Source organism: Monopterus albus, unplaced genomic scaffold (genome assembly GCF_001952655.1).
Source record: "Monopterus albus unplaced genomic scaffold, M_albus_1.0 scaffold1.1, whole genome shotgun sequence".
In the NCBI taxonomy this organism is placed as follows: domain Eukaryota; kingdom Metazoa; phylum Chordata; class Actinopteri; order Synbranchiformes; family Synbranchidae; genus Monopterus; species Monopterus albus.
Window position 1 is genome coordinate 4,466,316 of NW_018127881.1, and position 26,978 is coordinate 4,493,293.

General features: G+C 40.4%; 1 protein-coding gene across 1 annotated transcript; it reads right to left on the reverse strand.

Annotated features, from left to right (window-relative positions):
* Window positions 1–1,351: 1,351 nt before the first annotated feature.
* Window positions 1,352–26,978, reverse strand: igfn1.1 (immunoglobulin like and fibronectin type III domain containing 1, tandem duplicate 1). Its single transcript, XM_020612193.1, has 28 exons — window positions 26,877–26,978; window positions 22,357–22,442; window positions 21,109–21,144; window positions 17,424–17,543; window positions 16,718–16,860; window positions 16,522–16,621; window positions 16,315–16,359; window positions 15,424–15,457; window positions 15,099–15,282; window positions 14,819–14,932; window positions 14,559–14,727; window positions 14,033–14,305; window positions 11,458–13,850; window positions 10,979–11,248; window positions 10,589–10,924; window positions 9,965–10,204; window positions 6,188–6,400; window positions 5,892–6,033; window positions 5,420–5,713; window positions 4,972–5,268; window positions 4,404–4,586; window positions 4,160–4,288; window positions 3,753–4,058; window positions 3,315–3,400; window positions 3,007–3,199; window positions 2,582–2,878; window positions 1,693–2,019; window positions 1,352–1,583 (listed from the first exon to the last, which is right to left on the reverse strand). Exons 2-28 carry the CDS (start codon window positions 22,406–22,408, stop codon window positions 1,579–1,581), a joined length of 6,981 nt encoding a protein of 2,326 aa, XP_020467849.1. The 5' UTR covers window positions 22,409–22,442; window positions 26,877–26,978; the 3' UTR covers window positions 1,352–1,578.

Genomic DNA, 26,978 nt, shown 5'->3' on the forward strand with positions numbered 1-26,978 from the left:
TAGTGCTGCAGAAGGCTGCTTTTGGCTGCTCTTATTAAAAAGGAAAGTCTCAAGGGAGGTGACACAGAAGTGCTTTGGGGTTGAGCTGCTTCTAAATTAGCTTTGCTGTACATGTAGGCTGCCTGATCTTCATCCCAAAATTTAACAAGAGGCAAGTGTCAGTTGTTAAATTTTGTTTTGAGCTCTTTACATTCGTGTTTTGTGCCTTAGAAATGTCATAATGAATGGACCATAATTTTCAACTGCTTTAAGACTCTCCCAAAAATGTGGCAGTTTGTATTAATGTTCTTATTTTCCCTGACACTACTTAGGACATGTCAGAAAAAACTAACAAAATTAAAACTAACCTCATTTTTCTACTGATGAGCCTCAGTTATTTCTAATGTTTAGCTAGACTGAAACAGAAAGCAACAAACTGCATTTACTTTAGCATCATCATAAGTTCTGTAACTTAAAACTTATGTAGCTTTAAAACAGAGAAGTGTCATCCTGCACTGGTCATGCTTTAGTCTTAGGTGCTTGACCGTTATCGACTCTAAACATGGACTTACATATGACCCCACAAATAATTCACATAAAATTTCATGGAGATGAACAAATGGCCTAAACTTTGCCACTTGTTTGCTTCGTCAATGCTTGACCCTGGGCCGCAGTGTGTCGAAGTGTACCATCATATATTTCTGTACATTTTTGGTGAAGCATGGTGGTGAGTCTTAATACACATGAGAGCATTTTCTGCTGGACAGAAACCTGTATCTAAAATGAATTGAAGACACAAGCAGATGGCTGCTTAAGCTTCAGGCAGACACCTTTCAATAATCCATCCATCTATAATCTATGCCACTTATTCTTGAATAGGGTCGCAGGGAGGCTGAAGCCAATCCCAGCTGGCACTGGGCAAGAGAGGTCACCAGTCTATCACAGAGTTGACATGTAGACAAACAACCACACACACTCCGACGGGCAATTTAGAGTCCTCAGTCAGCCTAAGCTGCATTTCTTTGGACTGTGAGAAGAAGCTGGGCCTCCTGGAGAGAACCCACGCAGGCACAGGTAGAACATACAAACCCTGCACAGAAGGGCCCCAGGACGGCCCGGGCTCAAACTGGGAACCTTCTTTTAAATTCTTTTAATCCACTGTGCCGTCACCTTTCAGTAAGCACTTTTAAAATTAATAAATCACTGCTAGACATTGTCCTGTGCTATATATATTTAGTTTAGCATGCATATTATTACAGATAAAATATACAAGACTGTACTTTAGTATTTCAAGCTACCTTTTTTATTGAGATTGGACAATTGAAATCAAAACAAACAACGTGTATGTGGCTTTTTTTTTTTTCAGCAATATTTGTATGTCTAAGACATTACTGCGGTAACCACCACTTTATAGAGGCATTTGTTAATCACATGATAAACAACTTAAAAGGAATCACAGGTTACATTAAATACTGCAGCATTCTATATTTGACAGAGGTGGCTCAACTCGTAAGATATACTACGCATATACTACCTGTGAATATCCAACAACTTTGATTGTGTTTGGGTTTTAGGGTCATTTTAATATCTCCAGTGTGTTCATTCTGGAAAAAATACAAAGGCCGTTATTACTTTCAGATTTCAAAGGTCATACCATTTTAGAACATCGTGACAGCGCATTTAAAGTATATGCAGATTCTGGTAAATATTTACCTCTGACTGACAGTTGAGTGGCGCACTCTGCTCTCCCCAGATTGTTTTCTGCTACAACCTTGTACTCTCCGGTGTCTTTAGTTCCAACTTTCAATATGAGCATAGAGCATACTCCACATGTGTTGGAGATGTAGTAGTTGGTGTCGGTGTTCAGGCTGATATTGTTGCGGAGCCATGTCACATGTGGTGTTGGATCCCCTGTTATAGCACAGCTCATGAAGCATTCATAGCCATCAGGAGCAGTGTGCATTTTCAAAGGGACAAGGAATTTGGGGGGACACTGTAGATCACAGGCCTTTGATTCTGGCATTTTCACGGTGAACTTTTCTGGAAGAAAGTTCGGATGAATTGCATCAAATTAGAATTTTATTAATCTAACAAAAGAACATTGGCCTAGTTAAGTGTGACTGGAAAAATTGCACATACAATACTTTCAGTGCATAGAGGTTTTGGTGAAACCAAACATACAGGCTGAATATTGACAGACTGTTTTTGTTAACTATTGTAGTTAACTCTTAATGCAAGCAGAAAAGGAATGTGTTCATGCCTGAACGTTGTTGTTGTATTTGTCCAAAAATGTGTACCTGGAATTTTTTCTTAGCCTACACTCCAATTTTACAACACATTGGCACAATACAGTATATGTGGTACATCTATGTATGGGTCCATGGCATCAGTCTTTTCAAATTCAGTATAGTAAATTTGCTTGTGTAATGAAGCATGTTGTGATGGGTGCATAAGGAAAGAAAGGACAGACATTTCAACTTTGTTTGTAGCCTCCTGGCTCAGTGAAGTGAATGGATGGGATTGTCTTGGTGAAAAATACAGTGTTTACGCAAATGCAGATAGGGGTCTCTAATTTTAGATGAACATGAGAACATTTACAGACCTTTTTTGGTGGAAATCAGCCACTTTGGTGACTCAGAGGGTTTGGAGGAGCCCATTTCATTCTTTGCATAGACTCTGAACTTGTATTCACGACCTGGCATTATGTCGCAGTCTGTGAATTTATTGTTGAAGATGTTATCTGCAACGGTTTGCCATATTCCTTTGACTGAATCACACTTAGTCACCATGTAATTCAGCCTGTCATCACGTTTTTCATCTGGAGATGAGGTCCATGAAAGCGTCACTGTACCAGGCACTTTTTCCTCAATCTCCACGGGACCTGGTGGCTTAGGATCATCTGGGGTACAAAGACAAAAGTGATTTTTTTTTGTTTTCCTTTTTATTTGCAGTTCATGCAGTAGGAATCAAATAATTACTATTAATGTATGTACACTAAAAGGGTACAGTATATTTTACCCAGCTCACCTGTGACTCTAATTTCAGTGCTGAATGTCGCATGGCCAAAGGCGTTCTTGATAATTATAGTATAGATTCCACTATGTGACCGCTCAGACGAAGGAATCAGAAGCTGAGATATAGTCTCTGTATTGCTGATTAATACGTTTTTAGTTACTGGCATTCCATCTTTCAGCCAGGTGATCTCAGGCCAAGGCGAGGCCTACAAAGAATATGAAAATATCACTTTGTCAGATTCTTAATAAGATTAAGTAGAGCGAATGTACAGTATATGCACTGTCATGGATATAAATAATCTTAAATAATTCTTAAATTACCTCATACTTAATGCTGAATCGTGCAGAATTTCCTGCTTTCACAATAATAAAACTCTTGGTTCTGGAATCTGTAAATCGTGGCCTCACTAGATGAACAGCAGGGTGAAAGTTAAACATTGTCGTTAATACTGATTTTAACATTTGTTTTCTTGCAAACCAGAAAAATCACAGTGCCTCTGAAAAAATAGAAAAATGAATAATCTCATTCTTTTTATTATAATATAATATAGTGCAATATACAGTTGAGTACAGCTGTAATCAATTCTTATACATTTGACTTGGACTAATATTTATTACTGGTTCTTATGTAGCCCAGTGCTGATACTCCTTTATTTATCCTGATCAAAGTAACTTTGGGCTGATTCATTTCTTTAGATTAACAAAAAGACAAGATTTTATCAATATTTGACCATAAATAGTTTGAAGTTAATTTCTTACCAGGAGGAGGCATTGCAAGGATGTATCTATCCAGCTCCTGTGGCTGTCCCTGTCCTCCATTATTAACAGCAATGACTCTCACCCAGTACATGCCCAGTGACTTTATGCCTTTCACTGTATAGGAAGTCATAGTTATTGCATTTAGGTTGCAGCGTTCCCATATTGTGCTTTCTGCAGGCCTGACCTCCACAAAATATCCTTGGGCTTCATCCTCATACTCAGTCTGCTTGGGTTTGGTCCAAGACAGGGACAGGCTTGTGTATGTGGAATCTGTCACTTTCAAGTCAGTGACTTTACCAGGAGACTCTGCAACACATGATTCATAGTCAGCGCTGCAATTTATAAGCAGTTTGAAGTAGGCTATTAGTATGATTAAATAGACATAATATTGATAAATGTCCACCTACTTTTAGGGTCTCTAGCAAACACAAACTCAGATGGTGTACTGTATTCACCCGCTCCAGAAGTATTGATTGCTGATACACGGAATTCGTACTCCATGCCATCAATCACATCTTTAACAGCAAACTCTTTAGCTGTATAGGGAATGTACATACAGTATGAAATGCAGGAATGACAGACATTAATTATTGTGTTATAATGGGCATCATAACACAAATTGAATTAAGTTAGCATGAATAAAATAGTAACCTCTGATCATCTCATCATGTGGGTTGACTAGCCCCCACATGCTGCTGCCGCCCTTCTTGCGTTTCTCAAGATTGTATCCCAGAATACTGGTTCCTCCGGTGTCGGAGGGAGGAGACCAAGAGAGGGTGATGCATTCCTTGGAGGCACTGACGACCTTTGGTGCTGATGGAGATCCAGGGTATGCTGTACACACAAGAGATTGGGATTTGATCATTTCTTGGTCTGAAAGCGTCAGTTTAAGATTTTTTTTGTGTGTATTATGGGAATATCGATCATGATGTTGGATCAATGTAATGTCATTGCATTTTGAGATCTTCTTGACCACAGGAATTTAATAGACATTCTGTATTCCCTTTCCATCCATTAAAGGAGTTTGTTCTGATAACACCAGAAAATACCACAGAAAAATGTATCTGATCATTGCTTGTAAAAGATCACCAGAGTTTAACTAGGTATGAGAGATTTGTGTTTGGTGACTCAGTTCCATTGAAATTATTTGAAATTGCTACAAAATTTTGATGTTTTTAATTGTTGCTTCTCAGATAGCATAATTTTGATCTGAGTTTACCTTTTGTACCGGCTTGAATGTTCTCTGTTTCCATCAGCTCACTGGTGCCCACTTCAGTCTCTGCTCTGATGCGATAGCAGTACTTTTTACCGCGATCTACATTAGTGTCTCTGTATTGGGCCTCTGGACCAATTGGCCCTATCTTCTTCCACGTGTTACGGCCAACTTGTTGTCGTTCAAGGACATAGTTGCTTATTTTGCAGCCACCATTGTCTTTTGGGGGTCTCCATTTGAATTCAGCTGCAGAGGCGGTTGCCTCAACAATCTCCAGAGGTCCCAACGGAGGTGTGGGTTTATCTGTCAGAAGACAAAGTTGAATTAATCTGTGCTGAACACAATAAACAAAGTGTAGATATTTGTATTCTGTAATTGAATGTGGCTGTGAGTGCATGCAAAATACTATATGAAAAAAATGTTTGAGTTTTTATTAAATATTTGCAATACATACCTAGAACAACAAGCTGGCTGATGGCCTCAGCTGCACCACACTCATTTTTGAGTTTTACCTTGACTTCACCGCTGTCCTTGCGCTGCAGCTTGTTTAGAAGCAGACGACCATAACCCTCTGAAAACTCTATCTTTATATTTCCTGAATCTGAAAGCTCTTCACCCTCAAGGAACCAAGAAACCTTTATAGGTTCCTGTCCAGTATAAGATATTTTGAAGGTAGCTTTGTGTCCTTTTTTTACAGTTACAGGAGTTTTAAATGCTTTCAGGTCCTCTGCATCAAATCTGGGAGGATCTAAAATTATGGATACAACATATAGGCATATATTTTAAGCAGTGTCATGCTATGTGGTACTTTAGAATTGTACACATTACTCTCAAAAATCACTTTTTCATGACTTTGACCAGTGGGTACTCCATAATGAATGATGCAGGCCCTGTATGGAAAGGAAGTACTTTTTTTAAGGCTGTACCTTCAATAATAATCAAGGCTTCTGTCTTCTGTCCCTCTGCTTCAAATTTATATTTTCCAGCAGATTTTTCTGAGACTTTGTGAATTTTCAGCCTGTGAAAACTTCCTTCTTTTGAAATTGTTATACCCGCAGATGATTTAATCTGGAAATAAATGAACATATTACTTTAACTAAATAAACAGTTAATGAATGTATGTAATGTATAAGAATACAAGATGGTCACTAATTTCCTTATTGCCACAGTAACATCAAAACCTCTATGCTACATAATGACCACAGCTAGTCTCTAGGCTTACCTCATTTCCATCTTTGTACCAGATTCCTGTAGAGTCTTCACTGCTCAGTTTACACTCCAGCTCTGCTGCTTCTCCGATAATGGCTTTGCAGTCAGAAAGCCCGGACTGAAAGTGAACTCCTGGGTCTGTGGATTTATCAACCAGCAAGTTAGTTAATGCACAGATTCTACAACAAGGTGTTTTAAGTTCTTTCATGTTTTTGAAATTGTGGATCTAAAATTACGAGGAATTGCATGCATTAATTTATGGAAGAATGCAAGGTGTACGCACTTGTATGTAATTCAAATTTGTACACACTTCACTTTTTAAACAAACATATGTCATCCTGTTTCCATGTATCAGAATATTTATTGTATTGTTTACCTCTGAAATGCACATTTGGACCAGTTGGTCCCAATCTCTTCCAGGTCAACTTATTGTTGTCATAGATCTGTGCACTTGTGTGTAATTCAAGTGTGTACACACTTACCTTACTTTCTTTTTAAGTACTTATATTTTCTGACATCTGATGATTAATATTTGAGGAGAATGTAAGATCCAAGTTCATAAGAGATGTAAGAAGAGCACCCTTTTCCTTAGTTTTAAATGTTATGAAGGTGTCATCTTGGTTAAAGTGGAGTTTGACTGTCTTGTATGGGAGTGGTCTTCTTCAACTTCAGAGCTTGCAGAGTTGAGTTCTGGGCACAGTTCATGAGAATGTCATCATGGAGGAATCCTTTTGCTTTTGTTCCCTTAGTTAGGCTTGAAAGAAACACGCCTTCTTAAGATATAAAATATCCCACTCAGGACTGAGAGTTCAGTAGAGGAAGTGAGCATTTTGTTTGTTTGATCTGAAATCAGTCTTCACTGAAACCGGTCCTCTCAGGCTGTCTTCCATCGTCAAAATACAGTATGTTGCAGTTTTATCAAGAACATGATCCGTTCTGCGGTTTCTCATTTAAATAATTAATCTCAATGCACTGACTTATCCTGAGTTAACAATTAAAAAGGCAAACAAGATTGTTAAGACATATGCACACAAAGCGAAGATGCATTTCAACATTACTCACATACATAGACACAAATTCTGTAAAACACATAATACATACAAGACAGGGCTGGACACAGTTATTAAACAATATCTTGCCTGCTGATATTGAACATGTAGGTTGCAGGAATGAAATTATATAACCAAAGTTCAAGACTGAAGTATTATAACAAATGAAAAAATAACTACACAGGCAAAATTAACTGGTTCATCAAATTTGATTAGCATTTTCTGAAGGCACTCTCAAAGTTAAATCCACTCCTTCTAAACTCGGCAAACATTCTAGCGTTCTGCTCAGTGGTTGCACACTTTTTCTCTTAACTGTCAGAAACCCTGAAAAAGTAATCTGCTCATCAAATGAGTTTGTTCGGAGACAGTGCTTCCTTCCCATGCAGTAGTTAATGCAGCGCCTGTAATCTTACCACTAATTGACTCCTCAATCAATGGGCCTTGTCATGCATGGCCTGAGCACTTGCCAGCTGCTGCTGGCTCGACGCCATCTGCACCCTCACCATTTTCAGCAGATTCATCACTGCATGCTGCTGGCCCGGTGCCATTCTCACCACTGGCACCAATGGCTTCACTCTTTTTTTTTGCTTTTCGGTTTTAGAGGATATCATCATAATTGCCATCAATCCAATGTTTCTCATTTGCTGTTGGATATTCCTTACAAATAACATTAATGAAAAAAGTAACAAAATTAAAATGTCAGAGAGCATGAAAACAAGACAGATAGGAGCAATAGAACAAACAAACTAACTTCAACCAGAGGGTGGTACAAAAGGTCACTTCCATAATGATGTCATTGCGAAGGGACTTGGGTAACTGAAGGGCCTTGTAGATTAGTTTTGTTTTTGCAGTTAATAATGCTTTACTATAAACTATCTTGTTATGTGGATGCATTTTATCACAAGAAGTATATAATAAAGTGCTGGCACTTAATTTTGATTTTAGTAGTATTAAACAAACTTGACAGTGTAGGTAAGATGGTAAGATTAATTTGTGAATATAGGCAACATCTACAAATCACCTTTTCCATTTCTTCATCCTCCACATGAATTAATGAAGGTATTCATAATGTAGTGGATAAAACAAACAGAATATAGTTAACAGTTAATGCTATTAATGGAGCATGTAATATGGGATAAAATACACTAGAGTGGTTTATAGTATTAGTTAAAGTGCTTCTATAACAGCAGCAGGCATTGACCTTTGGTCTATAAAAATGTGTGTGTTGGTAAAGTCTGGGGGAAGTCAGGCAGTCAGCCTTTCCTGTTATTGAGAATATCTTGTTGGGTGTCCCCATAAAAGAGAACCGGGTTTGAGGATTGACGCAATTGGGAAAACAAAGGCAGGAAGCGGAATAAAGTTAGCAAAGAGTTGGTCAGCCGCACACAAGTGCATGAAGACCCGGGGAGAAGACACTTGGCGAGACTGACTTCTCTGGAAAGAGACTAAGACCACAGAGATTAACAAGCTGATCCTGTACCCTGCCTTCAAATCATATATCAATGTTATTGTTTAATAAATGATTCTTGGCACTTCAGCAATTTTTTCTGTGCATTGATTTGCGACAATAACAACATAAAGACACACACAAACAGTATACTGTACACCAATATCTATTCCTTTTTCCTTAAAGGATTAGATAGAGGAAAGGTAGAATTTAGCATAACATGTACATGCTGTACTACTTTCTGTCCAAAAAGGCATAAAAGCTATCTGCATACTTTTAACGAACATTGAACACATACTTGGGGCTTTTAAGTTGAACACCATGTGAGCAGCTAAATTTTGCAGGACACGATAACTTTAGCGTAGGCTCTTTAGCTAACTACGTATATGGCTGCAAAGCGGAGCAGTGTCAGTGGTTTTAATTTGGTCAGTGTTATATATATGTATTGTTCATGCAGCTGCATCTAACTTATGAAGTGTTTAGAATTTTCTACTGTTCTGATGTCAGCATCATTTTCATTCCCAAATGACTTTAATGGTCAGTAAATCTGCACCATGCAACCTTTGACATCTCTTACCAGTCGGTTCTTCAATCTCCATATTTTTCTTTTTGGGGTGTTTTTCTTTTTTCACAGATTTTTCACCTTGTTGATTTGTGGTATCTTCATTATCTCCTATTAGTAGTAATAAACAAAATTTGTACAGATTTTTATATACATCCAACTGTAATCATTTGCTATCATTATAAAAATGCTGACCTAATGATGACTTGACTGGCATAAATAGAAATACTGTATACACTTTCAATTGCCTACTCTGAGTAACTCCTTATTAGTTCATATTTTGAAAAATAATTTTAAAATCCTTTAAGATGTTTAAGAATATTATTAAAGACATTGATATACTTTTCAAATGAAAGTTCACAAAAAAGACAAACAGTAATGTAAAATGTTGAGAAGATATCGAGGGAAATGGCACAACACAGCACAAATGAGAAATTACAAATAGTCTGATACTCGGTTATAAAGTTATGTTATTAAAAAAAAATGTGTTGTATTACATCCCAATAAGTATTTAGAAGAATAAGGAATAGGAAGCAATTTTTGATATTAGGTTTTTTAAATGTACATTATGAATTCATTTCTTACCTATCGCTGTATCTGCATGTGGATCATCTTTCATGCTTTTCTTGTATGTTCCTCCTTCTCCTACTTCCTCTTCCTCCATTTTTTCATCAGAACCTTCTAATGAATTGAATTCTTCTGCATCAAAATGTTCTCCCAAACCCTCCCCACCTCCAAGTCTGGCTCCAACTGCAGCTTCAGCTCCACCTCCACCTCTAGCTTCGGCTTTAGCTCCAGCTCCAGCTCCAGCTTCAGCTCTAGTTCCCCCTCTAGCTCGGGCTCCAGCTCTAGCTCCACCTTCAGTTTCGGCTCTAGTTCCCCCTTCAGCTCCAGCTCCACCTCTGGCTCCAGTACCATCTCTAGCTCCCACTCCAACTTCGGTTTCAGCCTCAGCTCCACCCCTTGCTCCAGCTTCAGTTCCAGCTTTGGCTCTAGTTCCCTCTCCACCTCTCACTTTGCCTCTACTTTCCCCATGAGCTCTACCTCCACCCCTTGCTTCAGCTCCAGTTCCATCTGCGGCTCCAGCTTCGGCTTTAGTTCCATCTCCAGCTCCTGCTTTGCCTCTAGTTCCCCCTTGAGCTCCACCTCCATCTCCACTTATTGCTCCAGCTCCACCCAGTGCTCCAGTTCCACTTCCATCTGCGGCTCCAGCTTCAGTTCCACCTCCCGCTTTGGCTGTAGTTCTCCCTCCAGCTCCACCTCTGGCTCTAGCTCTGACTCCGGATTTACCTACAGCTCCAACCCCAGTTCCAGCTCCGTCTCCTAGTCCATCTTTGGTTCTGGCCTCAGCTCCACCTCCTGCTCCAGTTCCAAATCCATCTCCAGTTTCTGCGCCAGCTCCACCTCCAAGTCTGTCTTCAGCTCCACCTTTACGTCTGCCTCCAGCTTCATCTTTGGGTCCAACTCCACCCCTACTGCTACCTCCAGTGTCTTCTCCAGCTCCACCTCTAATTGCACCTCCAGCTCCTCCTCCAATTCCAACTCCAGCTCCAGTTCCAGTGCCAGCTCCACCTCCAACTCTGTCTTCAGCTCCACCTTTACCACTGCCTTCAACTCCACCCCTACTGCTGTCTCCAGCTTCTTCTCCAACCCCACCTCTAATTCCAACTCCAGCTCCCTCTCCCACTCCAGCTACAGTTCTGGCACCAGCTCTACCTCCAATTCCCACTCCAGTTCCAGCGCCACCTCCAATTCCAACTCCAGCTCCCTCTCCCACTCCAATTCCAGCTCCAGTTCCAGCACCAGCTCCACCTCTAATTGCAACTCCAGCTCCCTCTCCCACTCCAGCTCCAGTTCCAGTGCCAACTCCACCTCTAATTGCAACTCCAGCTCCCTCTCCCACTCCAGCTCCAGTGCCAACTCCACCTCTAATTCCAAGTCCAGCTCCCTCTCCCACTCCAGTTCCAGTGCCAACTCCACCTCTAATTCCAACTCCAGCTCCCTCTCCCACTCCAGCTATAGTTCTAGCACCAGCTCCACCTCCAATTCCAACTCCAGCTCCCTCTCCCACTCCAGCTCCAGGTCCAGTGCCAACTCCACCTCCAATTCCAACTCCAGCTCCCTCTCCCACTCCAGCTATAGTTCTAGCACCAGCTCCACCTCCAATTCCAACTCCAGCTCCCTCTCCCACTCCAGCTCCAGGTCCAGTGCCCACCCTCTCCCACTCCAGCTCCACCTCCAAATCCAACTCCAGCTCTAGTTCCATCTATAGCTCCACCTCTAATTCCATCTCCAGCTCCCTCTCCCACTCCAGCTACAGTTCTAGCGCCAGCTCTACCTCCAATTCCACCTCCTTCTCCCACTGCAGCTCCACCTCCAAATCCACCTCCCTCTCCTACTCCAGCTCCAACTCCAAATCCAACTCCAGCTCCAGTTCCATCTATAGCTCGACCTCTAATTCCCTCTCCAGCTCCCTCTCCCACTCCAGCTACAGTTCTAGTGCCAGCTCTACCTCCAATTCCACCTCCTTCTCCCACTGCAGCTCCACCTCCAAATCCACCTCCCTCTCCTACTCCAGCTCCAACTCCAAATCCAACTCCAGCTCCAGTTCCATCTATAGCTCGACCTCTAATTCCCTCTCCAGCTCCCTCTCCCACTCCAGCTACAGTTCTAGCGCCAGCTCTACCTCCAATTCTACCTCCTTCTCCCACTCCAGCTCCACCTCCAATTCCAACTCCAGCCCCTTCTCCCACTCCAGCTGCAGTTCTAATGCCAGCTCTTCCTCCAATTCCACCTCCCTCTCCCACTCCAATTCCAGCTCCTATTCCAACTCCAGCTCCCTCTCCCACTCCAGCTGCAGTTCCAACTCCAGCTCCACCTCTAATTCCAACTCCAGCTCCCTCTCCCACTTCAGCTGCAGTTCTAGTGCCAGCTCTACCTCCAATTCCACCTCCTTCTCCCACTGCAGCTCCACCTCCAGCTCCCTCTCCCACTCCAGCTGCAGTTCCAACTCCAGCTCCACCTCTAATTCCAACTCCAGCTCCCTCTCCCACTTCAGCTGCAGTTCTAGTGCCAGCTCTACCTCCAATTCCACCTCCTTCTCCCACTGCAGCTCCACCTCCAGCTCCCTCTCCCACTCCAGCTGCAGTTCTAGTGCCAGCTCTTCCTCCAATTCCACCTCCCTCTCCCACTCCAATTCCAGCTCCTATTCCAACTCCAGCTCCCTCTCCCATTCCAGCTGCAGTTCCAGTGCCAACTCCACCTCTAATTCCAATTCCACCTCCCTCTGCCACTCCAGCTCCACCTCCAATTCTAACTCCAGCTCCTTCTCCCACTCCAGCTATAGTTCCAGTGCCAGCTCTACCACCAATTCCAACTCCTTCTCCCACTCCAGCTCCACCTCCAATTCCAACTCCAGCTCCCTCTCCCACTCCAGCTACAGTTCTAGTGCCAGCTCTTCCTCTAATTCCAACTCCCTCTCCCACTCCAATTCCAGCTCCAGTTCCAGCACCAGCTCCACCTTCAATTCCAACTCCAGGTCCTTCTCCCACTCCAACCCCAGCTCCCGTTCCAGCTAAAGCTCCAATTCCAACTGCATCTCCCACTCCCACTCCAGCTCCACCTCTAATTGCACCTCCAGCTCCACCTCCAATTCCAACTCCAGCACTCTCTCCCGCTCCAGTGCCAGCTCTGCGTCCAATTCCAGCTCCCTCTCCCATTCCAGCTACAGTTCCAGCGCCAGCTCTACCTCCAATTCCAACTCCAGCTCCCTCTCCAAATCCAGTTCCAGCTATACCTGCAATTCCAACTCCAGCTCCACCTCTAATTGCACCTCCAGCTCCCGCTCCCTCTCCCACTCCATCTCCACCTCTAATTGCACCTTCAGCTCCCTCTCCCACTCCAGTGCCAGTGCCAGCTCTACGTCCAATCCCAGCTCCCTCTCCTGCTGCAGCGCCAGCGCCAGCTCTACCTCCAATTCCAACTCCAGCTGCCTTTTCCACTTCAACTCCATCTCCAATTCTAGTGCCAGCTCCAACTCGGTCTTCATTTCCAATTCTGCCGCTGTCCCCAGCTTCATCTCTGGCTATAACTACAGCTCCACCCCCACCTCTGCCTCCAGCTTCTCCTCTGGCTCCAGTTCTATCTCCAGCTGCACCTGCCTGTTCTCCTACACCACTAGCAGCTCCATCTCTGATGCCTATACCAGTGCCAGTATCGGTTCCACCACCACAGGCACCCAATGCACCACCATCACCTCTGGTACTACCTGTGCCTTCAGCACTATTTGCAGTGGAGCCTCCACCACCAGCAGCACTGGTGTCCTTTGTCTTAGCTTTTCCTGCAGCTCCATCCTTGCCATCTGCTTCCCTGTTTGACCTTGCTGCAGCCTCATCTTTGGCCTCAGCTACTGCCTTTGTAGCTGCTTCTTTCTTTGCTTGGACAGCTGCTTTTCTTGCCTCTGCAGCATTCTTGGCAATTGTCCTGTTTTCTTCCATTTTTTTCCGGTATCTTTCCCCCTGTTCCTTAGCTATTCTCATAAGATCTTCGTCATTACCGCCTCCAGCCATGGTAGTTTTGCGAGCTGCTTTCTTGCCCATATTGGCATCATCTTTGTCAGCTATAAAATATAATTTATGATTTTTAGGTTAATGTAAAATTCAGCATTAAACAATTGCTGTATTTAGTGTCAGGGAATACTGTATGCAATTTATTCTACATTGATCAAGCATCTGGCATTCATAGTGTATCATAAAAATCCACAAAGTTTAAAAAAGGTAGGAAGAGAATGGTTTTTCTAACCTTCAACCACTAGCCAGGCACTGCAGGAATTGATTCCTGCCACAGCAGAATATATACCAGCATCCAAAGGCATACAGTCCTGCACAATCAACTTGTGGATGAGCTTATCTTCAGATGCAATGATTTTATACTTCTCACAGTCTGACAACAGAGCCTGTTTGCCAAACCATTTGATCTCATTCATTGGTGCAGTCAGGACACATTGAAAGAGGGCGTCCTCTCGCTCCTCTGCCTTGACCTCTTGTATTTTGAAGGCAAAGTCAACTTCAGGTACTGCAGGGTTTCGAAAAGACAGAAAGAAGCAGAAACTGCCAATTGAATTTCACTTATCAATTTTTTTAAATTGCTTGTTCTGTTCAGGGTCACTGGACGCTGGCCTGTTTCATTGTGTGTTTTAATCATGGTTAGAAATAACTTGAATATCAAAAGAACAAAAGTGGTTTTTGTCAGAAAAAACGTATGTTATTCTTGGAAAGTGACAATTTACTTAAACCGTCTAAGCTTAATCACTTGATTGATGACTTACTTTTAAAATATGTGGAGAATACATTAACACTTCCAACATCCACTGAGTAGAGACCAGCGTCCTCTGGAATTAGGTTTTTAATTGTGAATATATATCTCTTGTCAACTTGTTTCAAACTGTGCCTCATCCCCTTGCCATCTTCTAGGGAGAATGGAACCATGCCGCCATCCTGCAGAATTTAGGAACATGTTACCATCTTTGTAATAATTCCAAAAGGCAAAGCAGTAAAATAGCACTGAAGTAAATGGTCACTACCTCACCTTGTACAGGAAAATTTTGCTGCTAGGATCTTTGAGGTCCATGTCCAACTCAATTGTTGCATAGCCATTATCATTGACTTCAATATGTTTCAGTCTACCGATGTGTTTGATAAACTGCAGTAGAAAGAAACAAATAAAAACAATTATCTTAAAAAAAAAGATTCTGGATACATAACTTAAGATGGACATCAAACACAAACAAGTGACATTAAGAGATGCTAAAACGGTTTTCTCTGAGATGCTCGTAGTAGAATGAAATCACACTTGTTATGCCACATACCTCTGCAATCTCCTTCTCTCTCTCGCTCTTCATTCTAATGAGTTTCCTCAGCATGCCACGGAAGTCTGTTATACCGTACTCAAGACAGATCCGCTCATAGTCTTTCTTGTCTGCACTGAGCAGAATTTCCCAGACTTTCTCATCTGGCTCCATTGACTTTTGCCTCCAAGTTCCATCAGGATTACTGCAGAGTGAAAGCTTTCATTAATTGACCTGAACTCCACTGACAATAATTGCTTTCATGCTGTCATAGAAAAATAAGTGAATGTCAAGGGAAAAAAGAAAAGTTTGTTTTAATGGACAAAGTTTCCAGTTTTTAACTCACCATTTTTTAAGTTTTTTTCTTAATTCTGCTGCATCTGGGGAACCATAAAAATGAATAATTAAATAAAAAGTCTGTCACTGTCATAAATGACAATTTAACCTTTAATATATACTGTGATGTTTTTTACAAAAATATCTAATTTCATTTTTTTCTTTTGCTTAATAGAGGAGTAATAGAGAAAGTACCCAGTCTGTTGTAATTGACAACCTACAGATTTGTTTCCTTAGTTGTGATGTCAGGTAGGTATAATGCCTGGACATGTGAACTGACAGGCCGACATAACTTTAAGCCATCTCCTTTATATGCTCAGGCCCAAGAAAGCGGAATTAGTGTCAATCTAATCTTTCTGATCTCTGCTGATATTCTTTGGTAAAAGGAAGTAATAACAAAAATAAAGCTGCTCGATTACAAACTATTTATTTAACCTTACATGATTTTGGTGAGGTTCAAACATTTCCTTAATTGCGCTGTCTGTCACTCTGCACTGATATAACAGATGCACAGTGACAGACTGATAAAATGTCATTTTACTGTGAAAATATATGTGCTAGGTTGTAGCACAGAGAAACTGAGCTGCTGCATCATTACAAGTATTGGTAGCTCAGATGAAAACCATCAACCTCTGTTCATTTTTAAACACCTCCATTTCCCAAAAGTCTTTGTGAATACATGATAAATATTTCTAATTGCATTGCTAGATTGTTTGCTTTTTGGTCAGTGTATATTTCTCTCTTTTGTGATAACTTGGGCCTTAAAATGGTTTGACTTAAACCAACAAACACAAACTGCCTTGCAAAAAAAACATATATATATATATATAGTGTGAGGTTAGTTCTCCTTTTCTCCATTTCACATAAAACTCAGTGGGTCAAAATATATTTGAAATCTCACCTTCTCGTTGTGCTTTTTGAAGTTCCCTGGTCTTAGAAAATCCAACTGTAAACAATCAATACATTATTTTCATCATTATATTATTTTCACCACCTCTTTGCAACAAGTATTCAAGTTTGCCTTATTCTCAGAAGGCTGTATAATGCAACTATTATCCAAAAGACTGAAAAGAAAGTAGAACGATTCAAAGAATAATCACAACCCTACCCTCAATAACATTTAAGACAACGGTGCAGAGAGCCCTTCCGTATTCATTTGTTGCAAAACACTTGTAGGTATCAGCATCCTCTGGAGCAACCTTAGGAAACTAATGAAATGCAAACACAAGTTTTTATTATCAATGAAAGCAGTTTGAGTCTTGCAATTTATTGCAGATCCTCTTCACTGTTGCTGTAAAACTTACCTCAAGGGTATGTTCTTGAGATGACTGGTTATACTTTTGCAGGCACACTTCAGGGTGAAAAAATATTTCTCCATTTGCTCTGCTCCATGATACAGTTGGTGTTGGAGTGCCCGCTACTTTGGCTTTAAAGACTGCAAATTTACCTGAAATAGGATATAATGAGGATTCCCTTGTTAGTGACAGTTCATTCATTGCTGCCTTTGTAGTAGTTAGTTTTGTTCACAGCAACTTAAATTTTAACACCCACATAAACTGGCATCTGGCACGATTTGTGGTTCCGAATCTTGATCAAGGGCATTCAGCATGTAAACACTAGAACTGAACCACCAACTTTAAAATGAATGCTCTACATGCTCCACCACCTAGGCTACCACTCCTTTGTGTAGGAGTAAATATGTGTGTGAGTGCACTATATTTTATATATGTAAAAAGAACTTGCACTTTGATGCTTTCTTAAATCAGTGTGAGAGTTGAGGATATTTTTCATTCTCAGGATATACTGTATAAAACGGTATAAATGGAAGTTTTTCCCTTTTTCTCTACATCAGTCTGCATCTTGTTTATTGTCAGCTGTATTTTTAGGTCAAGAAATTTGACCTAAAACACACAAATATATTGAAGCACTGTGATGGGATGGTGCATAAATAATATGTTATTTTACTTAAGATGGCCTTAAGTTGATGTCTAAGAGACAATGAAGACTTACCCTCCTGGATAGTCAGAGCAATAGGTTTGCGGGTGAAATCTGGAGTTGACATTCCCTCTGGAAGTTCCTCCATAAACTGTGTTATCGTGACACCGGGCACTTTTGACTTCTTCCTGATGCCTAATCAAATAAGAGAAAATTTAAAATTAGACAAATGATATATATTTAAGGTAAATAGTAATGAAGGTGATGTGCAGTGAGCAAATAGAAGGTCCGAACCAGGAAAACCCTAAAATTCTTTTACACAGTATTCATTAAAACATGAAAGTAGTCGTAATGACTTTCTTTCAGGGACCACCTCTGAAAGTCATTGAACTGAATACCAACAGTACAGTGTGCTTATAGAAAGGATATGAAACCTGTATTTAGATTTATATGTTTCCTAATGGTTTGTATAGTGTTTCTCTTTGGCCTAAACTAAATGTATACAGCTTGTCAAGTACAGTATGGAGTGCTTTTTTTTTTAAATTTCTGATAAACATTAGTAATAAACAGAACTAGTATTGCAAAATCACATGTAACTGAGTCACAAAGTTGATGTTCAGCTCTCATTCGTCGTCTCAAATTTTAGAGAAAACAAAATCACTTAGAGAAAAAACCTTTATCAACTAATTCTTATGTCATTCAAATGGCTTTATTTTCAAATGGTTTATTTTTTGCGTCCATTTGCACAAGCACATGGTCTGCTTAACATTAAAAGTGAATTTCTTAATAAATTTCACTTTTGTTCTTTTTGCAACTCTAAAGGAGTTATTTGTGGTGATGTGCTAAGAGCCATGAGACATTAATGCCTCTTTAGATAAGTGGCAGGAGCTCCTGTAGGTAATGTAAAAACAGACTTTCTCTGATAAAAGTGTCATTTTTAGACATGTTGATTTTTCATTTTAAACTTAACACTTAACTTAAACTTTAATTTATATTTCAAAAGATCCAATTCATGAATATACAATCCTGAAGGGTGACATCTGAAGTTAAAGTCCCTATGTCCATATTTTATCAATACGGTACAGATTATTTTTATTTCTTAGCACAGTTCAGTCTAAATTTGTGGGTTTGCAAACAGGGATTATTGTGGTTTGTGGGTGTATGTTGGGGGGGGGGCTGTAGGTCAATAGAATACAGATGGCATGGTTCCAGCTTAGCTTATGTGTTGACTTATTCAAAACGTGTGTTTGTTATTGGGCATTAGCGCAGGTTTAAGCGTTTTGCAGTCCCAAAACCTTAAGTGAACCAATATGGACTAATCCACGGGAATCTCAGGGCTGTCATCACTGACTGCTGATCACAGGAGTTCTGCTGCTGCAGGGATCCCTGGTCTTTAATTAGTTTCACTTGGCACAAAAGATCTGTAATTGGCAGAATATAAACTACAGGATATTTGGTTTTATGTCAGTAGAAATAAGCAGGGTACCCTATTATTTTACAGTTTGAAGTGCATCTGAGGTAAACTGCAGTGCGCTGATAACATGACACTGGTTTTGCTGCTTTTAACAAGCTGAGTGTTCAAGCTGGTGAAATGAAATGCAAAGATGTCACTGAAAGCAGTATTTTTGTATGGAAAGATTGATCAGCCTATTAATGTAGAACAGCAATTAAAGCTGCATTTTTAAGTTGAGCATTGATTTCACAGCAGGGAGCAGAAAAGATTTTATGGAGTAGAACTGGCTAAAAGATTTATATAGATACCGTCGTTCCTGAGATTTACTATCACTTATATGATTTGCATTCATCCCCAAACTTGATACCTTATTTATCGAGAGATCTTGACAGCCATTAAGTGTACAAGCATGTACATGGGTGGCTCTCACTAAAAAGGTGAAGGCCTAGTTCACATCTAAAATGCCTGTGGCTAAAAATAGCTTAACTGCTCTTATCATATTTCTGCACTTGCACAGGGAAGTCTCTTTGTTCTGTTAGACTGCACAATCACTAGAAATGAAAGCAGTGGATAAGAGGTTTGAGTTCATTTATTCTGTATAATAACAGTGATGCATCACTGCGTAGTACTTGACTGAACAGTTTTGTTGTTGTTGTTTTGCTTGTTTGTTGGTATCTTTCCATTGAACAGTTTTACCAAAAACATGGAGCAAGTCTACGGAAGATGTAACAGTTTTCTACCTCTGACCACATTTAAAACTGAATATTAAGTTCCTGCACCTGAGTACTTTGCCTTCCTTTATTTATCACTCTAGCTTTCATCTTTCAGATTTTTTTTTTTTTTGGGGGGGGTTTTCAGTTGTTTTTCTTGTCTGCTTCTTTCTTTTTGGTCTTATAAAACACTTTTTAAGGCCTTTGTTTCATGCAGTAAATACATTTGGCCACCAGAATGTTAAGGCAAACATTTAGCTTTTTTGCTAGTTAAATAAGAAGCATGTTGAAATTGGCAGTGCCCTTCTCCTGCTTTACCAAAAATGTATAGCACCGAATTGTGAACCCAACACCATGATGTGAACTGAAGAGTGAATTTTGTGAACATTTCCACCCCTAATGTTATACAGCAGTGAGTAATGATAATGATTTATTAATGTCCTATTGGAAATAGTCTCTCACTGGCCTTATTTGTCCTGGACTTCTCTAGTTACAGTATACAATTCTTGAAATTTGCTACAAAGATAAACCCAGCTTTCTTTTTGTAGAGGTGAAGTAATAAATGTTTGGCTCAAACTTCTAGTTACCTTCATGACCACGTTGAAAGTAATTATATTAAACAGGTTTGATATCTCAGAGCACTGTGTACTTGTCTTGTTCAACATTCTATTAGAGTATTTGTCACAGCAGTAAGAAGAAATCAGCAGTTACTGGCAGTCGGGGGAGGCTTAAGGGCAGCTGGAGGTCATGGGTGTCATTTCAGCTGATTACCTGGAGACCTCAACGTTGTGTGTTAACTTGGCAGCTCATGGTTCTCTTAGACCTGCTTTGACCTGCTAGCATGGTAGAAATTGCAGTTTTGTATCTTTGACAGTTGTGGTTGTCACACTGAAGCCAAAGGTGAGCATGTGGGTCAGGAAGATCTCAAGGAAACAGAAAACATAACTTAGTCTGTTTGCATTGATGTTTTGAGTATAACATTACGGCCTCAAATGCAGTGTAATTTTACTGGTTATCTTTTTTTTAGAGCTACCAAACTGTGCTGTTTGTGGTACAGTGTGATTTTACTGGTTATCTTTTCAGAGCTACCAAACTGTGCTGTTTGTGGTTATTCAGTATTGACTTACATTTACAAGTTAATTATTTTTAAACGTGAAAATTTCTGCAGTTTTGCAGGGGCACAGGGATGGCCAGTCAGATTAATTCGATTTTCAGAGAGATTATGCCACCCTTTGAAGGTGTCCCTGTGGAGCAAGCTCACTTATTGAGACTGAACTGTGCCAACACACTTTACAGGGCTAATTAGCATATGGGCATATGTTTAAAAAGTGGCACTTTTGCTTTAAATTATAGGAAAAAGTGGAGACAATATGTCACAGAGCCGTGCAACTCTCTCCAGCTAGTGTTCATGAGGAGCTTGTTTAAAATGTCACAGTGAACTGCATCTGTCGTGACACTGAAAGCTGAATCATCCACTTTGGATGACTCCTTTGAAGGACCAAAACAGACCACATCATACATGCAACTCACCCAACATGAAGTCATGCACTTACAGAAGGCGGATCGTTTGTGCAGTTAGAATTTTTTGCTCGCATACCTTTGTCGTCTGGATGAACTCCTTCAGAACCGCCGACTTAACACGCAATGAGACAGCGAGAGAGGGAACAGGGCAGGTAAATATTAATCCTGACAAAAGCACCATGGTAGGCTGGAACTTCGACAGGATTATGAACACATAATAAACACAAAACAGAACAGTATACGATATTTAACCCAGGAGAGGGAAGCACAAACACAGACTCAACCTGAGCAAAACAGAGACCTCAGACATCACAAAACAAGAAATGATTCGTGTTAGCCAGAATTGAATACACTATGTTAGCAATATAGTGTTATAGCAGCATGTAAAGAGTTGTGCAGTCCAACTGCTGATTAGACTTAACTTCAAGCAGGCGTTTTTCATGGCTGGCATCTCAGGATGATTACTGTACAGTGCTTGAGAGAAATTATGTCTCGATACTTTATAGCGAAGCAATCTGTAGGACTTAAAGTTCAAATAGGTCTTCATACTCTCTTCTGTCATTCAAGGACACCATTTCATTTTCAGTTTGCTCTTCAGTTGTGGCAGATCCTAGCGATTGTTGCATTGATCCTCCATGGTGATTTTGTTGATCAGCGTTATGTCAGTACTGTTCTTCAGATAAACTCAGAATGAAGATTCTTTGTCTTTACATTTGTTTCACAGCATGCTCTTGTGCAGTGATTACAGCTTTTTTCTCGTCTTATGGCTTCTGTCACGCCCGTGATGATTAGTTTTTCCAGCATTTTCCTAATGACATCCTTGGTGAGCAGAAGTTGATGAATGATATTTTCAGACGGCTTGTTGTTGCTGGTTCTTCTTTTACAAATAGCTGCACCCTTGTCGACACAACAAGGTCTTTGATGTTGTTTCTTTGTCATCATGGATGATTCAATACTGCACAGGGACTGGAAAAACTGCTTTCACTTCACAAAAGAAAAGGCTGTGATGCTTATCTTTTTCGTTCAGCAGAGACAGTCAGCAGTCGACATATTACAGTATTATTCTGAAATCCCACATCTTCATAGTTGTTGTACTTTCGTGACAAGACATTAGATGTAGTGATTTTCTCAGGCTGTTTCTATCTTGCAGGGTTTTTTTTTTTGTCAATGCAGTGTCACTTGAATATTTATTTTGTAGATTAGTTGTCAAGTGTCCATTTGTTCTTCATCATTCCTCAGACACGAGGAAATACAGGTGGAGACGGCTGTATTACCAACCCGCAACTGACGTAACCAGAGAGGGCGTCAGTCTTTGTGCACTTACCTGCCTGCCCGGTGGCAGTTTGATCGGTCACCTTTGTGGACTTCTTCCACATCTTGTCCTCGGGAGGTCTGCTTAGTCAGAAAGCTCTGTAGCAAAAAAACAAGATGAAAGAGGAAATCTTGAGCAAAGCATATGCATGGCTCAAAAGTAAATCAGTGATATTGACTGACATTCTTCTCTGATTTTGAGGCGTCCATCTTTTTAACTCTGGGATTTCTTTATGGATTATGCTTTTCTTTGTTCATTCCCTCTGTGAATAACGTAGGTGTCAGGCACTTGTCATGGATTTATTTACAACCTCTTGTGGAAATTCAGCATCTCTAAAGTGCTCAGATGAAGCACATTCCTCCTCTCCACCAGTGCAGCTGCTCTAACTGGTCAGTAAGAGGCAGCAACCAGTGTCATTTATAGGAACTGTTGGCCTTAACATGGGATGAATGTCTATCTCTGGAATCCTTTACAGACGTGCTAATTAAACAAGGGACCTGCAGAAGCTTAAATAAACAGGGTGAAGAGTTAGGCTTAGTTTTATACTGTAATCACTGCCACTGCTACAGCCTCCCAGTCCTCATTAACATTGGCTGAATTATAGTGCAGTTTAAAAACGTTATAGAGCACTGTGCAAATGTCTTAGGTCACCATTAGGTTTGCTGTTTTTGCAATGCTGTAATGATCAATTATCTTTATTTCTGTCTCTTTATTAAGATATAACCAGAAAATGTAGGAAATATGTACACAATACTATAAACACAGTTTTCTGAACAAAATGGCTTCTAGAGTCCAAAGTATTTAGTGTGACCTTCCTTTGCACTTAGCACAGCTTGAATTCTTTTGGGGAGAATGTGTTGAAGTCTTGAAACCATGACAGACCCTCCACCATGTTTCACTGAAGGCTACAGGCACTCATTCTTCCTCCTCTCTCCAACTCTTCTTCTCACATGCTGTCAGTGATTGACCTGCAAATTTCAAGCTTTGATTCCTCACTCCATAATCCCCTTTTCCACTAATCTTCTCTCAAATCTTTGCAAGCTTTTGCATACTGTATATCAGGCTTTTCTGCCTGTCCACCTTCAGAAAAAGTGGTTTTTGGCTGCTGTCCTTCAAAGGCTGTTCCTGATCAAGTGTCCTCAGACTGTGGAAGGATCAACTTGGCATCTATATGAAGCTGCCAGATGCGGAGCCAGGACCTTGATAGATTTCCTCTATTCTCTCAAAGAAGAAACTCTGACAAACCTCCCATCAGATTTTGACAGTTTACTTGGGTTTCTGCTCCTATTTTTGTCCTCAACCTTGAACTTGAATACCACATCTGGAATATTTTTGTGTTTTTTATTACAATGTACATATTTCCTATATTTTCTGCTATATTCTGATAAAGAGACTGAGAAATAAATATAGTCATCATAATGTTTTCAAAACAAATCTATTAGTGGCCTTTTGTACACTACTGTATATACGCACAATAGCATGTTTTACTGAAAATGTTCTCGTCACAGTCTTCAGAAAAAAATGCAAGCTGCAGTGCTCAGCACAATTATCCACCACACCTGCCGTTGATTTAAATTTAACTTTTCTCCCTAGAGCTATAGCTGAATTATATTTCATATCAAACCAAATGTCAGCATGGAGTCAACCGTTATGTGATGTGATTTATCATGGCTTAAAGTAGGAGGGGTTACTGTACATATGAGCAATAATTATTATTATCACTATTATTTTGCATTTAGACAAATTTTTAGAAATGTTAACATCAAGAGCCAAGTCCTGTTTGAGTTCCTTCAGTGCTCGGTATCTTTCTATAAAATTACTAAACCAAAGCAGCCATGCCCAAAATGCTTATTGTGCAAGAAAATTTCCTAATCACTATTGATTGCATAGTTTTTTGCATGACTCTGTCATGTACGTCTACTGTCATAGATATACAGCTAGTATGATGCTCGCTTTAGCAAAGGTTTTTACATTTTTCAGGTGTTAAGACAGTGTCTGCACTCAACCTGCTTCTGTATAAATATAAACCCCCAGAAATCATGGTTTACAAATTCCAGTAATTCTATGAAACCTTTGAATATTTGTGGCTAAATAAGCAACAAGGTTGGCAGCCTTAGTTACAGTTCATTGAGCAGGGACCATTCAAAAATTCAGCAAATCTGCGATCACATAGGAGCCCATTGCTTGACTGTTTTTAGAGCCTTTAAACAGAAACAGTGTCGTCTAAAGATCAAATTCCTATTAGAAACATGGGTCTGGCTTTGAGGGAGGGCTTGTCTTTAACTCTCTATACTAAATCCTAAAGTGTTCACCTCACATGTTAAAATATTTACAATCTGTCCTGATGTACAAGTGAAAATAAAACCTGCCATCTTGGAAAGTGTTTTATTTTTAGTTGTACACACGCTCCAGCATATGTTCAGAAATATTCTGGGCTCCAGCAGTGATCTTGGCTCTTGGTGTGCCTTGAAAATGAATCACATAACACATATGGTAAAAGCCAAACAGCCGGTGACAGGAGATATTTTGGCAAGAGGCCCCCTGCATTAAAGGAAACTCACTCCTCTTCCCTCCCACTGAATAGTTGTGCTGTTTTAGCTCATTACATTTATAGTTTGGTGTTTGGCGGAGGCTCTCATCTGTCAGGCCTGACTTGTGGAGGTGGGAACATGGTAGACAAAATAACTGTCAGTAGACCCTGAACATCTGTCTCAGTCAGTATCCCTGAAATTTCAAAGGTTTTGTGCTGCAGGCTGCGTTGCAGTAATCCTGTTTGTGCTTTTAGTAATAAGAGCCATGCTTTATAATATCATGTTGTATAACCAGGATGTAGGTAGGCTGGCTGTCACTGCAGGCACCATAACAAGTCACCAAGCTTAAAATTAGAGATTGCCTATCTGAAATGTTGGGCCACAAATCCACATATCTATAGTGTTTCACCTTCAGTCAACCTGAGTTTGTTTCCATATTTTTCTTTTATGCTTTACCGGTGACATGTTTCTCTCTCTCTTACTCTGTTGTGTGCTGCAACGCAATCATAAGAGAGAAAATAGCACTGCTATAAATATACCAGATGAGTTTTTTCCCTAATAGGATGTTTGGATCTTAATTACAATAATTTTTGTGGAAATTATTTGGTCTCATAGTATTTTGACAGTTTGGTCTCGTAACAAATTTTACTTCATTCTACATTGAAATTAACATGATCAGTGATTTTGTGTGTCTTCTATGCACACGTGGCCAAACCCTGTGATGTTTGACTGTAATTTCATCTTTGCATATGTGCAACGCTGCATCCTTCGACCTTATCTTGTATGAACAGCCTGCAACAAGTTAAGAAGATCCCTGTTGAGTTATTCACATTTTTTGAGGGGAGGAAAAAGACACTTGATATATGATGCAGCAGGCAAACAGATTAAGCCTAATGTGTCAGTAGTTTGTGACATGTTTCAGTGATCAGCCACCCACTGCAAATGACAGCGCCACTGACCACCTACTCCTGAAGTGGCATCTGGTACAGTAGCTTCTTGAATGTCCCTCAGTGCATTTCTTCCCATGTAACTGAGTGCAGAACAGGGAAAGTGACCAGTTATGTAACTCACACCGGACCAGGCCTGACAACAAGGCCTTTAGGTGTCATAATCAGCGTTATTGGTGCGATTTGAACTTCCTAGTGGATTTACTCGTTTGCTCACTTGCTGTAAGACAGCTGACAGGTTGATGCATATATGTTGTTCCCTGCTTCGTTGTGAGCACGCTGTGTGCTGCAGCATGCTTAGGTCAGTTTTTACTTTTGTGCCCTTTCTGAAGTGCAGCTGCATTTTTATAATTGCTTTCTACAGAAGCACAGTTTGCATGTGCACAGTGTGAGAAAGACATCTAGAGAGAACAACTGGGTGAACAGTATCAACTACAGCCCTATGTGTTTCTTTAATGTAAAAAGAATTCCTATTTTCTGCCAAAATACAACCCACTCCCTCTGTGCACTTGTCTGAATCTCAGGCTATATATTGATTTAATACCCCCATCTAAAGTTAGTCATCAGCCAACAACCTCGCAGCTCTGACCTCCAGCTTCCCAGATTATAAAGCGTGAAATTTAAACGGAGAAGCCCGCGTTCCTCACTAAAATGATTTCATGCACCAGTACCAAATCTGTGTCCTCTATGTAACTAAATCCTTTGCGATGTTTAACGTATATATAAATGATTAATGTGGTGACATAATCTGGAAGGTGAGCAGCTGAAACTGGATAGCACATAAAATTCTCTATACTGTAAGTCACTTTATTACTCTTTAGGTACAGCATGTTCAGGTCTTTGCAGCGGAATATAGAAGCATGTTTCATTACACATGTGCAAGTACAATTTGGGCTTTTTACTGCACCTTCTTGTGCACCTGCTCACAAAATGCTGACGTCTTTCTGGTGAAAACAGCAGAGCCTGACTTACAAGAAATAGGCTGACTGTAATTTATTTCCTCTCTCTTCTCAGTACATTTTCTCATCCAGCCTTTGTTTTGAGAGCTACTTACCTGCTCACAGTCCTCAGTGTTCTCTGCTGTCTTCTCTTCAGGCAGCAGTCTGGTCACACTGTGCCTTCTCCCAATTTTTTCCCTGTAATAGATCCTTCCAGC

Excerpts from the sequence above, each read along its gene's own strand:
- igfn1.1 (XM_020612193.1), bottom strand. The coding sequence starts at position 22,408 with ATGTGGAAGAAGTCCACAAAGGTGACCGATCAAACTGCCACCGGGCAG. Across the intron at positions 16,861-17,423 it reads TGCTCTGACTATCCAGGAGG|GTAAATTTGCAGTCTTTAAA; the intron begins GTAAGTCTTCAT and ends ATCCTATTTCAG. Across the intron at positions 14,933-15,098 it reads GAGAGAAGGAGATTGCAGAG|TTTATCAAACACATCGGTAG; the intron begins GTATGTGGCATA and ends TTTCTACTGCAG.